The sequence below is a fragment of the Anomaloglossus baeobatrachus genome, chromosome 5, assembly GCF_048569485.1.
Source record: "Anomaloglossus baeobatrachus isolate aAnoBae1 chromosome 5, aAnoBae1.hap1, whole genome shotgun sequence".
NCBI lineage: Eukaryota > Metazoa > Chordata > Amphibia > Anura > Aromobatidae > Anomaloglossus > Anomaloglossus baeobatrachus.
In genome coordinates, this window is record NC_134357.1 from 386246402 (window position 1) to 386262517 (window position 16116).

General features: G+C 44.4%; 1 protein-coding gene across 3 annotated transcripts in view; it reads left to right on the plus strand.

Moving 5' to 3' along the window:
- The window catches only part of ARHGAP23 (Rho GTPase activating protein 23), a 139974-nt gene that overhangs the window by 110281 nt on the left and 13577 nt on the right, over positions 1–16116 (plus strand). For 2 of the 3 annotated variants that reach the window (XM_075350083.1, XM_075350082.1), the window contains exons 18-23: positions 5185–5258; positions 5365–5454; positions 7181–7306; positions 11483–11524; positions 11845–11938; positions 15383–15414. In XM_075350083.1, coding sequence (XP_075206198.1) covers positions 5185–5258; positions 5365–5454; positions 7181–7306; positions 11483–11524; positions 11845–11938; positions 15383–15414 — 458 coding nt within the window. Of the gene's footprint in view, positions 1–5184; positions 5259–5364; positions 5455–7180; positions 7307–11482; positions 11525–11844; positions 11939–12214; positions 12239–15382; positions 15415–16116 lie in introns of all 3 variants that reach the window. The other variant, XM_075350084.1, reaches the window with a different exon arrangement.

The window sequence follows — 16116 nt, forward strand, 5'->3', positions numbered from 1 at the left end:
ATCCTGAGAAGCGGTTTTCTAAACGGCTTAAAGATACACGCTATCCTTTTCCCCCTGACGTGGTCAAGGGTTGGACCCAGTGTCCCAAGGTGGACCCTCCAATCTCCAGGCTTGCAGCTAGATCCTTAGTTGCAGTAGAAGATGGAGCGGCACTTAAAGATGCCACTGACAGGCAGATGGAGCTCTGGCTGAAATCCATCTATGAAGCTATTGGAGCGTCGTTGGCGCCAGCTTTCGCAGCCGTATGGGCACTCCAAGCTATTTCAGCTGGGCTTATACAGGTCGACTCGGTCACACGTACATCTTTTTTTTTAAATCAGGTTCATTTTTATTTAACATCAAAATTATACAACACATAAAATAATTCCCTCCATAGAAATATCACAGAAAGGGAAAAAACCTTTAGTCAATAAGAAAAACCACACAAATAACATAATAAACAATGCACCCGCAGTCCACGTCTCATTTCAATATGGGTCTCAAAGTGCATATTATTTCCCAATATATTCTCCATAGTATAGCTTACCCAGCATCATTATGACATTATATATATATACACATATACATACACGCACGCACGCACGCACGCACACATATATACATGCACACACATATACATGCACACACATATACATGCACACACCTTCCAGCAGTACGCATATCACCCTATTTGAGGAAATTTGTTAACTGGTCAGAAGGAGAAGGACCTGGTCGCTCGCACTGTCCTGCAGTAACGCCGAGGAGGGAAGGCCTGGGGTATCCAACCATGCCCCCGGTCACACGTACATCTGCCCCGCAGGTGGCACCATTGACCTCTCAAATGTCTGCATTCGCGTCTTACGCGATTAATGCTGTCCTGGACTCTACGAGCCGTACGGCGGTGGCGTCAGCCAACTCCGTGGTTTTGCGCAGAGCCCTGTGGTTGAGAGAATGGAAAGCAGATTCTGCTTCCAAGAAGTGCTTAACCAGTTTGCCCTTTTCTCGTGACCGATTGTTTGGGGAGCGTTTGGATGAAATCATTAAACACTCCAAGGGTAAGGACTCATCCTTACCTCAACACAGACAAAACAAGCCCCAACAAAGGAGGGGTCAGTCTGGTTTTCGGTCCTTTCGAGGCTCAGGCAGGTCCCAATTCTCCTCGTCCAAGATGACTCAAAAGGATCAGAGAGGCTCAGATTCTTGGCGGACGCAGTCACGCCCAAAAAAGACAGCAGGAAGAACCGTTACCAAGACTGCTTCCTCATGACTTTCAGCCTCCTCTCTCCGCATCCTCGGTCGGTGGCAGGCTCTCCCGCTTTGGCGGCATTTGGCTGTCACAGGTCAAAGACCGTTGGGTGAGGGACATTCTGTCTCACGGGTACAGGATAGAATTCGTCTCTCGTCCTCCAACTCGTTTCTTCAGAACTTCCCCACCGCCCGACCGAGCCGATGCTCTGCTGCAGGCGGTGACCGCTCTAAAGGCGGAAGGAGTGGTGACTTCCGTTCCTCTTCAGGAACAAGGTCACGGTTTTTACTCCAATCTGTTTGTGGTGCCAAAGAAGGACGGGTCCTTTCGGCCCGTCCTGGATCTAAAGTTGCTCAACAAACATGTAAAAACCAGGAGGTTCCGGATGGAATCTCTCCGCTCCGTCATAGCCTCAATGTCTCAAGGAGATTTCTTAGCATCAATAGACATCAAGGATGCTTATCTTCACGTGCCGATTGCGCCAGAGCATCAGCGTTTTCTACGCTTCGTTATAGAAAGCGAACACCTGCAGTTCGTAGCGTTACCTTTCGGGCTGGCAACAGCCCCTCGGGTCTTCACCAAGGTCATGGCAGCAGTAGTAGCTGTCCTGCACTCGCAGGGTCACTCCGTGATCCCGTATTTGGACGATCTACTTATAAAGGCACCCTCTCAAGAGGCATGCCAACACAGCCTGAACGTGGCACTGAAGACTCTCCAGAGTTTCGGGTGGATTATCAACTTTTCAAAGTCAAATCTAACCCCGACCCAATCACTAACATATCTTGGCATGGAGTTTCATACTCTCTGAGCGATAGTGAAGCTTCCACTGGACAAGCAGTGCTCTCTGCAGACAGGGGTGCAATCTCTCCTGCAGAACCAGTCCCACTCCTTGAGGCGCCTCATGCATTTCCTAGGGAAGATGGTGGCAGCAATGGAAGCAGTCCCTTTCGCGCAGTTTGATCTGCGCCCTCTACAATGGGACATTCTCCGCCAATGGGACGGGAAGTCGACGTCCCTCGACAGGGATGTCTACCTCTCTCAGGCAACCAAGGACTCTCTCCGTTGGTGGCTTCTTCCCACCTCATTGTCAAAAGGAAAGTCGTTCCTACCCCCATCCTGGGCGGTGGTCACGACAGATGCGAGCCTATCAGGGTGGGGAGCAGTGTTTCTTCACCACAGGGCTCAGGGTACGTGGACTCAGAGAGAGTCCACCCTTCAGATCAATGTTCTGGAAATCAGAGCAGTCTATCTTACTCTGCGAGCCTTCCAACAGTGGCTGGAGGGCAAGCAGATCCGGATTCAGTCGGACAATGCCACAGCGGTGGCGTACATCAACCACCAAGGGGGAACACGCAGTCGACAAGCCTTTCAAGAAGTCCGGCGGATTCTGACGTGGGTGGAAAACACAGCATCCACCATATCCGCAGTTCACATCCCAGGCGTGGAAAATTGGGAAGCAGATTTTCTCAGTCGCCAGGGCATGGACGCAGGGGAATGGTCCCTTCACCCGGACGTGTTTCAGGAGATCTGTCGCCGCTGGGGGATGCCGGACGTCGACCTGATGGCGTCACGGCACAACAACAAGGTCCCGGTTTTCATGGCACGGTCTCACGATCACCGAGCTCGGGCGGCAGACGCCTTAGTTCAGGATTGGTCGCAGTTCCGACTACCTTATGTGTTCCCACCTCTGGCATTGTTGCCCAGAGTGCTCCGCAAAATCAGGTCCGACTGCCGTTGCGCCATTCTCGTCGCTCCAGACTGGCCAAGGAGGTCGTGGTACCCGGATCTGTGGCATCTCACGGTAGGACAACCGTGGGCGCTACCAGGCCGTCCAGACTTGCTGTCTCAAGGGCCGTTTTTCCATCTGAATTCTGCGGCCCTGAACCTGACTGTGTGGCCATTGAGTCCTGGATCCTAGGGACCTCAGGTTTATCTCATGATGTTGTTGCCACCATGAGACAGGCTAGGAAACCATCCTCCGCCAAGATCTACCACAGAACGTGGAAGATAATCTTATCTTGGTGCTCTGCTCAGGGAGTTTCTCCCTGGCCATTTGCATTACCTATTTTTCTTTCCTTCCTGCAGTCTGGGTTGGAAAAAGGTTTGTCGCTTAGCTCCCTTAAAGGACAAGTCTCTGCGCTATCCGTATTCTTTCAGAAGCGCCTGGCGCGACTTCCTAAGGTACGCACGTTCCTGCAAGGGGTTTGTCATATCATTCCCCCTTACAGGCGGCCATTGGAACCCTGGGATCTGAACAAGGTTCTGATTGCTCTCCAGAAGCCACCTTTCGAGCCTATGAAGGAGATTTCCTTTTCTCGGCTTTCACAGAAAGTGGCTTTTCTGGTGGCGGTCACGTCTCTTCGGAGAGTGTCAGAGCTGGCGGCGTTATCTTGCAAATCTCCCTTCCTGGTGTTTCACCAAGACAAGGTAGTACTGCGTCCAATTCCAGAGTTTCTTCCCAAGGTGGTATCTTCCTTTCATCTCAATCAGGATATCACTTTACCATCTTTGTGTCCGCATCCAGTTCACCATTTTGAAAAGGGTTTACATCTGTTGGACCTGGTGAGAGCACTCAGGATCTACATTTCCCGCACGGCGTCTCTGCGCCGTTCGGATGCACTCTTTATCCTGGTCGCTGGTCAGCATAAAGGGTCGCAAGCTTCCAAATCCACCCTTGCGCGGTGGATCAAGGAACCAATTCTTCACGCCTACCGTTCTGCTGGGCTTCCGACTCCTTCTGGACTGAAGGCCCATTCTACCAGAGCCGTGGGGGCGTCCTGGGCATTACGGCATCAGGCTACGGCTCAGCAGGTGTGCCAGGCGGCTACCTGGTCGAGTCTGCACACTTTCACCAAGCATTATAAGGTGCATACCTACGCTTCGGCGGATGCCAGCCTAGGTAGGCAAGTCCTGCAGGCGGCGGTGGCCCACCTGTAAGAAAGGGCTGCCTGACAGCCCGATCGCGAGGTATTATTTTACCCACCCAGGGACTGCTTTTGGACGTCCCAATTGTCTGGGTCTCCCAATTAGGAGCGAAAAAGAAGGGAATTTTGTTTACTTACCGTAAATTCCTTTTCTTCTAGCTCCAATTGGGAGACCCAGCACCCGCCCTGTTTTTCTGAGGGTATTTGTTTTTCGGGTGCACATGTTGTTCATGTTAATAACTTACGTTCTCCGATATTGTTTATCGGATTGAATTTGTTTTTGAAACAGTTATTGGCTTTCCTCCTTCTTGCTTTTGCACTAAAACTGAAGGACCCGTGCTCCCACGGGGGGGTGTATAGCCAGAAGGGGAGGGGCCTTACACTTTTAAGTGTAGTACTTTGTGCGGCCTCCGGAGGCAGTAGCTATACACCCAATTGTCTGGGTCTCCCAATTGGAGCTAGAAGAAATGGAATTTACGGTAAGTAAACAAAATTCCCTTCTTTTCTTATAGTTCCGACATGGGAGACCCAGCACCCTCCCTGTTGCCTGTTGGCAGGTTTCTTGTTCCGTGTGTTATCACCGGCTGTTGTTGTAGACAGAGGTTCCGGTTGTTCCGGGTTTTGCTCTGTCTCTACTTGTGGGTGGATGTCCTCCTTCAGCTTTTGCACTAAACTGGCTAGGACTGGCTACCAGGGGGTGTATATGCTCGGAGGGAGGAGCTACACTTTTTAGTGTAGTACTTTGTGTGTCCTCCGGAGGCAGAAGCTATACACCCATGGTCTGGGTCTCCCATGTCGGAACTATAAGAAAAAGAATTTACGGTAAGTAACAAAATTCTCTTTTTTACATTTTTATGATAACCCATTAGTTGTAGACCACCAGTATCCTCAAATATAATATGTGAACATCAAGCATGAAATTCTAGAAATCTGTGTGATTGGAAATTTTTAATTTAATGTGTCCTCTATGGTTCATGAAATACAGGGAATGAACAATGGTTATGACGGTTATGTCTTCCGTTCTTTTCTTTTAAGACAAATACAATGAATTTATTGAAGCAAATCGTCTTGAGGACTCGAAGGAGAGAATGAAAACACTTCGCAAACTGGTAACAATTTCCGCTGATGATACTAGCTAATCCTGTGAATGGTTGATGGCTCTGCTACTTTTGATTTCACTCTTATTTTACATTGAGAAATTTGACCTCTTGACAGATTAAAGAACTCCCCACATACTATTATGAGACCCTGCGCTTCCTGGTCCGTCACCTGAAGACTGTGGCTGATCACTCCGAGAAAAACAAGGTGATGATTCTGTCTGTTTTTTCTTTGTGTAACACTGGGGCTGTTGGTGATTTATGTGCTATATGATAATCAGGATACTTGCACAGTGTAAAAAAGCTTATAAAGGGGAATAAATAGGAGCATTAAGGCTATATGTAAAAAAGATATCTTTATTTATCAAAAGAGTTTAAAAGTTACAAAAAAAAGTATACAAGCCAAGTAGAAAAGTGCTAGATGTCAAGCAGGATGAACACCCATACGCATATAATTGACAATAAAGTGCTAATAGTCATGAAAAAAACAGGAAGTCTGAATGGGCATAATAGCATATAAAGGACCATGTATAGCCCTATAGTTTATCCGCTGCAGCTATAATAGGGTAAAAAAAAATGTATTATTAAAGAACCCACATAAAGGCAATAAGGCATAGCTTTATTTTTATAATCCTCCTATAATGTCCATATTGGTCTAGCGCTACAGCGGTAACAGACGGGGTCACATAAAAATCAAAAAATGCCCAACAGCTTACCCATAGATCAAAGGTTAATGCTCTAGTACCTCACAAGCATATAAAAGGACCCTCCAACGCGCGTTTCGTGGAAATAGATGTCAGCTTCTTCAGGGAAGAAGCCACCTTTACTGAAGAAGCTGGCATCGATTTCCGCGAAACGCACGTTGGAGGGTCCTTTTATATGTTTGTGAGGGACTAGAGCATAAACCTTTGATCTATGGGTAAGCTATTAGGCATTTTTTGATTTTTATGTGACCCCTTCTGTTACCGCTGTAGCACTAGACCAATATGGACATTCTAGGGGGATTATAAAAATAAAACCCTGCCTCATTGGCTTTATGTGGGTTATTTAATAATACATTTTTTTTTACGCAATTATAGCTGCAGCGGATAACCTATATAACCTATTCTTGGTCCTTTTATATGCTATTATGCCCATTCAGACTTCCTGTTTTTTTTCATGACTATTAGCACTTTATTGTCCCTTATATGCGTATGGGTGTTCATCCTGCTTGACATCTAGCACTTTTCTACTTGGCTTGTATACTGTTTTTGTAACTTTTTAATTTTCTTTTGATAATAAAGATATATTTTTTACATATAGCTTTAATGCTCCTATTTATTCCCCTTTATAAGCCTGATATGGAGTGGCTTAACTTTATGAAATTATAGATAAGACGAGATGTGTATTGGTCAATTTTCTATGTATCTCACAGTGTAAAAAAGGTCTAAAACGATAAACTGAGCACCTATAATGAACACATTGATGTTACAGTCAAAACAGGTTGTATAGGTTGTATATCGTGTGATTGACTGAAGGAGCAAGCGATTAAGAACCTGCTTTATTTGGGGTAAAGGCGGTCAAGACTTACAGCTCAACCGTTGTACTGCCGACAGCTATTGCCCCTCTTTTCCCCCTTTACAAAGCTCTTGTGACGCCTATCTCATATACCTGATATATAATACAAGTGGGGGGTATGCACCTTCTTCCAGATGCCTCTATTAAGGGATCAGTTGATGGTTCAATTTACAAGCTGTTGGATACAGCTTCAGTTTCACTATGGTATCTAGCAAATTTGGTTATGGAAGTTGCCAACCACTTAACACTAGAACTACTGAACTCGTGACACCTATATAGAAATACATAGTGCAAAGTAGTCAAAATGACTACCTCAGTAGTTCTAGTGTTAATCACTTTTTACTGATGTGCCTTTAATCTTATTTTCCACTCTGCAGATGGAGCCTAGAAATCTGGCCTTAGTGTTTGGTCCTACACTTGTTCGCACCTCTGAGGACAACATGACCGATATGGTGACACACATGCCGGACCGCTATAAGATTGTAGAAACCCTTATCCAGCATGTGAGTAGACAACATTTTTCAACCTCTGAACTCATTAAAAAAAAAATATCGAAAAAATTCCATGACTTAAAGGTTTTTCAGAACACTGACTCCATAGGCTTCCTAAACAATAGAATGCTATAGATTTCCAAAAGGAATTCCTTCCATACTTTGTGTGTTGCAGTGATGTTCCTGGGCTGATGGAAAAATGTAACACTGAGTACAATGCGAGTCATTCAAATAATGTGAAAGTATGGATTCAATGCCTGTAGGGGATTCTGTCCATTTGAAGGAAAGCTATGAGAATTTAGAGATTAATGTCAAGAAATGTAACTACGAGGATCAAGGTTGGTCAATATGTGGTGATCTGAAAGTTCTCTCTTTGCTCCTTGGGCAGCAAGCAGGATACACAAGTACCCCTGATTATTTGTATCATTGGGACAAGCGGGATAGGTTGTCCTCACTGGAGCAAAACAAAGTTGGCCAAAAGAGAGCATATTTGCAACCTGGACTCAGGAACATCGTTGTGGAAAGTTTTGTTGATCCCACTAAAGTTCTCCTGCCACCACTCCACATTAAGCTTGGACTGATGAAGCTGTGTGAAAGCTCTACTGAAAGAAGGAAAGACTTTTAAGTACCTGAGCTCCAAGTTTCAGGAACTGTTTGAAGCAAAGCATTTTTGTGGGTCTGGATGTTCGGAAACTTAAGGGTGACATGTTCAAAACAAAAAGAAAAGCTGTTGAGAAAAGGGCTTGGGATTCTTTCTAAAGAAGATGTGAACAAATTTGTAGTAAAAACAAAGAACATGCCTTGGGTTGTTTGATGAATTTGAAGTGACGTTTTTTACATTTCCATTTCGACTACTTTCCTGAAAACTTTGGTGCTGTATGCAAAGCACAAGGAGAAAATATTTAATCAGGAAATTTAAGGACATGGATTGACGATAACAGGATGGATGGAAGATGAACATGGTGGGAGCCTACTGCTGGATGCTTCACAGAGAAGATCTGCCGACCTCCTATAAGAGAAAAGGAAAAGGCGCAAGAATTAATTTGCAATAAAATTGCAGAATGAATGTGCAATAATTTTATATATGTATATAATATTGTGCACGTTTTTGGCTACAATAAAGATTTTTCATGTTCATCTCGTTTGTATGTAATTACACACGCGTTTTGTGCAAAATCCATATGTGATGGTTATAAATGGAAGTGTTTTGTTTATTCAGGGCAAAAGAAAACATGAGAATCAGTCACTGGATTTGAAACAATTTTTATAAACCCAAATTTCGCATACCTGTGTAATCTTTAGGAGAACAATGCAATCAGCAGTCTGAAATTGGGCATGTGTTGTCGACTGTCAGTCAGCGCCCCCATATACATTACATCGTCGGTCCAACTCACCGACGTGTGGGAGACTTGAGATATATAGATGTATGTATGTATGTATGTATGTATGTATGTATGTATGTATGTGTAATAAAAATTATATATGTGCGTGTGTGTGTGTGTTGGCCAAAAGTATTGGCACCCCTGCAATTCTGTCAGATAGATAGTACTCCGTTTATTCTTGAAAATGATTGCAATCACAAATTCTTTGGTATTGAAAAAAAATAAAAATTTTTGTCATAAAGCCAAATTGGATATAATTCCACACCAACAAAAAACGGGGTGGACAAAAGTATTGGCACTGTTACACAAATTAGAGAAGCATCACATGATTTTTCTAATTAGCAGCACCTGTAACTTACCTGTGGCACCTAACAGGTGTTGGCAATAACTAAATCACACTTGCAGCCAGTTGACATGGATTAAAGCTGACTCAACCTCTGTCCTTGTGTGTACCACATTGAGCATGGAGAAAAGAAAGAAGACCAAAGAACTGTCGGAGGACTTGAGAATCCAAATTGTGAGGAAGCATGAACAATCTCAAGGCTACAAGTCCATCTCCAAAGACCTGAAAGTTCCTGTGTCTACGGTGCGCAGTGTCATCAAGAAGTTTAAAGCCCATGGCACTGTGGCTAACCTCCCGAGATGTGAAAGGAAAAGAAAAATTGACGAGAGATTTCAACGCAAGATTGTGCGGATGGTGGATAAAGAACCTCGACTAACATCAAAACAAGTTCAAGCTGCCCTGCAGTCCGAGGGTACAACAGTGTACAACCCATACAACCCATACTATCCGTCGGCATCTGTATGGTAGGATACCCAGGAAGACCCCACTTCTTACCCCGAGACATAAAAAAGCCAGGCTGGAGTTTGCCAAAACTTACCTGAGAAAGCCTAAAATGTTTCGGAAGAATGTTCTCTGGTCAGATGAGACAAAAGTAGAGCTTTTTGGGAAAAGCCATCAACATAGAGTTTACAGGGAAAAAAAAAAGAGGCATTCAAAGAAAAGAACACTGTCCCTACAGTCAAACATGGCGGAGGTTCCCTGATGTTTTGGGGTTGCTTTGCTGCCTCTGGCACTGGACTGCTTGACCGTGTGCATGGCATTATGAAGTCTAAAGACTACCAACAAATATTGCAGCATAATGTAGGGCCCAGTGTGAGAAAGCTGGGTCTTCCTCAGAAGTCATGGGTCTTCCAGCAGGACAATGACCCAAAACACACTTCAAAAAGCACTAGACAATAGTTTGATAGAAAGCACTGGAGACTACTTAAGTGGCCAGCAATGAGTCCAGACCTGAATCCCATAGAACACATGTGGAGAGATCTCAAAATGGCAGTTTGGAGAAGGCACCCTTCAAATCTCAGGGACCTGGAGCAGTTTGCCAAAAAAGAATGGTCTAAAATTCCAGCAAAGCATTGTAAGAAACTCATTGATGGTTACTGGAAGCGGTTGTTCGCAGTTATTTTGGCTAAAGGTTGTGCAACCAAGTATTAGGCTAAGGGTGCCAATACTTTTGTCTGGCCCATTTTTGGAGGTGTGTGAAATGATCAATGATTTGATTTTTGTTTAATTCTCTTTTTGTGTTTTCTCATTGCAAGCAAAATAAATGCAGATGATAAAAAAGAATTTGTGATTATATACACACACACACACACACACACACACACACACACACTATTAAGGCTAAGTTCACACTTCTGTTGTTTTGCATCAGTCACATGCGTTGCTTGACACATGTGACTGATGCGTTGTAGAACGGATGACAACGGTGACAAAAAAGAATTTCCTTGTCGGACTCCGTTGTGTGCGGGGGGCGGAGTTCGGGGGGCGGAGCTGAGGATGTCAGTGCCTCGGTCTGCATGGCTGGGGACAGGTGAGTGAGTGTGTGTGTGTGTGTCTACATGCGTGTATACATGCGGAGTGCGGGAGGGGGCAGAGCGCGAGGGGGCGGAGCCAAGCGGGGCCGTGGAGCTGAGGACGTCAGTGCCGCGGGGACTGCAGGGCTGGGGACAAGTGTGTGTGTGTGTATGTGTGTGAGTGTGTACACATGCGGAGTGCGGGAGGGGGAGGAGCCGAGTGGTGAAGTGTCGGCCTGCTTGCACACTGTATCCAGGGTAAATATTGGGTAACTAAAAGCAAAGCACTTTTTGCTTGGTTACCCGATATTTATCTTGGATACCAGCTTAGCGCGGGCTCCCTGCACCCGAACCACTGTAAATATCGGATAACTAACCAAAGCGCATTGCTTGGTTACTCGATGTTTATCCTGGTTACGGGGGCGGGGAGCCAGAGAGCGCATGCGCAGCGAAATCCTACGGATCGCGCTGCTCAAAAAACGTTACATGCTGCGTTGCTCCCGCCCGGCGGTCAGTTAAAAAACGACTGACGGCTACGGATTGTGACTGATGCAAAACAACGGAAGTGTGAACTTAGCCATATATATATATAATATATATATAATATGGCTAAGTGTGTGTGTGTGTGTGTGTGTGTGTGTGTGTGTGTGTGTATGTATGTATGTATGTATGTATGTATGTGTATGTATATATATATGTATATATATATGTAAATTGTGCCTCCCAACTCCCCATAACCCTGATCCCCTCCCACCTTACTTACTGTATTACTCTTGCTTTGGCAACACTAACTGCATTTTGGTCCTGCCAATAAAGCATATTTGAATTTGAATTTGAATTTATATATATATATATATAATTACATACACACATGCATTTATACAATATATATTGTAATGTTCATCTTGTTTCCAATTTGCAGCTAATGTGCTCTCTTTTTCTATTCTAGTCTGACTGGTTCTTTAGTGATGAACATGAAAAAGCCGAAAAGGTGAGTGCTCTAAATCCTCTTTTGTTTCACTGTGACTGCGGTGAGAGAACCCCTGTAATGATGGTATGCAGTGTCTTCTGTCTCGTAGGTTTAGAGTACGTGCTTATTTTCTGGATATTTTTCATTCTGTATCATTTATGTAATTTCTATGTCCTTAACTGATTCCCTTCAGACAGCCACGTATACAATATAGACTGGATCAGAATTTTTTTTTTCTCCCATCTACGCAATAGACCTAATGAACAAATGCAAGTGGGCACATACTCTTAAGTGTCCATCCATTTTTCTCCTGCATATTTGATCTGTGGTTTGTATTTTAGACTCCAGTGGATGAGTTTGATGCCCAATCTGTACCAAATATCGAACACCTTCTGCCAAACATAGGACGGACAATAGCACCAGGAGACACCTCAGGTAACTCTTGCGTATGGAGAGTAATCGTCTGGTGGGGAAACACAGTAGATTTAGAATATTCTCTATATGTAGAAATGTGCAGATATACCTGTTATTGTCCGTTACACACGTGACACTAGGCTATGTGTATTAGACACATCAAACATCATTTTATGGTGGAAACACAGAGGCCTGATCCACCCTGACATGTTGTGACTTGTAATAATTCCCAGCCTTTTTTCCTTTCCTCCTTCTCCCAATATCTGTCCCTTCTCCTCCTCCTTTCTCTTCTCTCAGCGGATCTTCAGCAGCCGTGAACGGGTATGGTTGGTTTCTGCTGCTTTCCCTCCTAATCACTTGGTTGGTTGCAAGAGAGATGTCTCCTATATTACACATAAACTGTAGATCCATACGGATGATAGAGACAGATGGCACTGCAGCATGGGCAGGGGTTTACCTGTCTCAGTCTGGGACAACCGAACTGAATCTCTGGAAAAGATCAAGCGCTGGCATTTTGTTATTTACTGCAGAGTGGCAGTGGAGGGAAAGATCAGCCGTTCATCTCTCTTGTCTCCACCCATGGCCTGTCCGGGGATTTAACACATTTTATGGCTGTTACCGTGTGGCATTGTCACGCTAATGTATTGTGTTACTGCTGCTCTCACATACTTACAGAGCGGCCCCAGCAAGGTGTCTGCAGGCTCCCCCAACCTCCAGATATACAGTGTTTCCTAAATATGTACTAAAACAACCCTCACCGCAACCATCTTTGTATTTCACCTCAATAGTTTTCCTCATACTTTTTTTTTCTTCTCCTTAAGGGGTACCTGTTATGAAGGCAGGACATTTTCAGCTTGGGCCACTCATAAAATGCTGAAGCTTAGCTGTCAATTAGCTTGTAACCAGATATTTCAGCCCTTTCTGCCTGAAAGTGATATTCTCACCTTAGACCTTTATGGAATAGTCAGGGGATATACCAAAAATCTCAAGAAACAGATCGGAACTTGGCAAACGTGGCTCAATCTGAGCTGCTGTAAATAAGATGAAGGTTCAGTCCGTCTTGTGAACGAAAAAAGTGCTTTATTTATGTGTTTCGAAGTAATTCCCCACTTCTTCCTCAGAATAAGCACTGAATTAAATCTCTAAATAGGGTGCATCCCGTTCTTAGTAGAGAATTGCTCTTGATGTAGTGGCAGTGAAATGGAGAGGTGACCAATCTTGTGCGACGTGTTCAGTTTATTTCTTTGGAAGTTACAGAGGACCCTCATTTGGATGTAGATGTGGGTCTCAGTGATGGGGCTCATTTCTGGCACATCATGTGGACACTCAGAATTATTGACCAGTATTTTTGGAGTCTCATCAGCACTTTTAGTCTGTCTAGTAGGCAACGTTCACCTTTGATAGAGACTTTGGACTTTAAAATCTCCGTTTACCTCCCCCATACTGTTCCATGTCTTTTTAGTGTACTTGACCCCAATTTTCCTCACCCTTTTTTTCCGATCATCCATTCCTCTTATTTTGAACACTTCTGTACTGTAAGATTGCATTTTCTTTTCTCTTTTCTCTTTCTGTACATTTCATGTTTCAGCTTAAGAATTGCAGATATTTTGTATAGACAGTACATGTTAGTGTTTACACTACAGGGCATGTGGACATTATAATGAGGGTCTCTGCTGGGAATTGTTCTAAGAGCAAGCTTTCACTGACTAGATGCATTTTGGGCTACTTCCGTAGATCTGAAATCATTTATACATGCTACAAATAAAGCAGAAGGGTGACATTTTGTCAACTCATCCTTAGCATTTCTCTTTTCTTCCCATACTTATCTGTTGGCGTTTCTTTCATCCCATTGTGTGTTCTCCCATTATTCTCAGCGCTGGAGGGGCCTGCAATATTTCCTTGAGTGTAGTCTTATGTGTTGTGTGCAGGGATGAAGAAAGCATTTATTTCAATTAGTGACGGCTTTCTCTCATCTGTATGCCAGTTCACACAATTTTTCTACGTTGGCCCTTACAATTGCCCTGTCCATCAGACTCTGATTGAGATGTGCAATACCAATGGCTTCCTCAGTACCAGCCAGTGATGGATGAGGTTTAGAGCAAATGACGGGATATGTGTACGTCTAGTGGTTCTAGCCTGGAGGCAAAATAGATTTAACTTCTAAATAATATTATTCTCCAGGCTCCGGTAACATTAGATTCTTTCTAAGGCTATGTGCGCACGTTGCGTTCTGCCGTGAAACATATTTTGCAGCGTTTTGTCACTGCATGTGCGTTTCAAAACGCAATCGAAAAGCTGTGTTTTGGATGTATTTTGAGTGCAGATTGGATGCAGAATTCATTCGTTCTGGATGCTTGCTCTGCCATAGACAGAGTGGGAAAAGCATCCAAAATGCACAAAAGAACTTACCTGTTGCTTTTAAGGCCGGCTTTGCACACTACGACATCGCAGGTGTGATGTCGGTGGGGGTCAATTCGAAAGTGACGCACATCCGGCGTCACTTGCGATGTTGTAGTGTGTAAAACCTTTTTGATACGATGAACGAGCGCAAAAGTGTCGTTATCGCATCATCGGTGTAGTCTCCGACATTTCCATAATGCCAGTGCAGCGACAGGTACGATGTTGTTCCTCGTTCCTGCGGCAGCACACATCGCTGTGTGTAAAGCCACAGGAGCGAGGAACATCACCTTACCTGCGTCCCGGCTGCTATGAGAAGGAAGGAGGTGGGCGAGATGTTTACATCCTGCTCATCTCCGCCCCTCCGTTGTTATTGGCCGCCTGCCGTGTGACGACGCACAGCCTGCCCCCTTAGGAAGGAGGCGGGTTGCCGGCCAGAGCGACGTCGCAGGACAGGTGAGTGCATGTGAAGCTGCCGTAGCGATAATGTTCGCTACGGCAGCTATCACAAGATATCACATGTACGACGGGGGCGGGGACTATTGCACTCGACATCGCAGCATCGGCATGCGTAATGTGCAAAGTACCCCTTAGAACGCATCGATTTTTGACAAAAATTTGGCATGCAAAATGCTACATTTTAAAACGCAACATGCTCATGGAATTTGCTAAATTCTCAGACTTTGCTGGGGACGCAGTACGCATGCGTTTACGCCGCAGTTTAAAACGCTGCATAAATGCATGAGAAAGCGCAACGTGTGCACATAGCCTTACCAAAGTTGAGACATGAACGATAATGAGACTAGAAGAACAGTTTTGTAACTGATGACAAAGGCTGCACTTTTGGTGTTGTGTCCATCATGTACTTTGTGTTAACCATATGTCTGTGGGTTATTGGTGGCCCATTTGTGCTCTGTTTGTGTCCAAGTGAAACGTGTAAAGGAAGTGGAAGTAAAAGACCAGACTAATTCCAAGCTCCACGATTTATATGATGTGAGGCCTTGCCTTCCTAATTCATTTTTAGTACTGTGTTATTCGCTACTCACTCTTTGTCTGTTTTCACTTTAGATTCAACGAATAGTGATTCAGCCAAAGCAAAGGTAAGCAACAATGGAGTACTCAGCACCCAGATCTGGAAATGTGGATTGAGCTTCCTAATAGGAAGCAGTAACCTGCCCTAAATATAGCAGACGAGCTAATAATGATAAAAGAACTAGATAGTTAAATGGGGTAATCGGTGCCACATCTAGCAGGTGACATTGTGACAATATGACGCCACACACCTGCTAAGACAGGTCCATTCTAATGAACAGGGCATGTGTACGATATTATGCAGAGTCATTGCAGCTGTGTGTGGGGTTGTAACATCATAGGCATCAGTTGCCTTCGATGTGGATGTGAGCGGTGCTGGACAAATACTATACAGAGAAAGTTCTCGAAAAAGTATGGAAATGTCAGTCCTAAAGATTTCTGAATCACTGGTAACAGAAATGGTAGAAGAAATGGATGCAAGGGAAAAAAAAGAATCCCCATTATATATGTAACGGATACACTGTTTACATGACTGAAATGGGAATAACTCTGACCGGTGCAGGTGCAGCTATGGAAATGGCTGTGCCATGCTGTTTTACATAATCCCCATTCATCTCTATGGAAGTTACTGCTTTTGGCTGCTTTTGTAGCTCCATCTCCAGCGGGCAGAGCTATGCCCTTTTCAGCTATGCTAGGTCATATGTATCCGGTTGGGTTTTATTCTTTGCACCTCCCAAAGAACAGCAGATTATTGCGACTATGGGACTGCA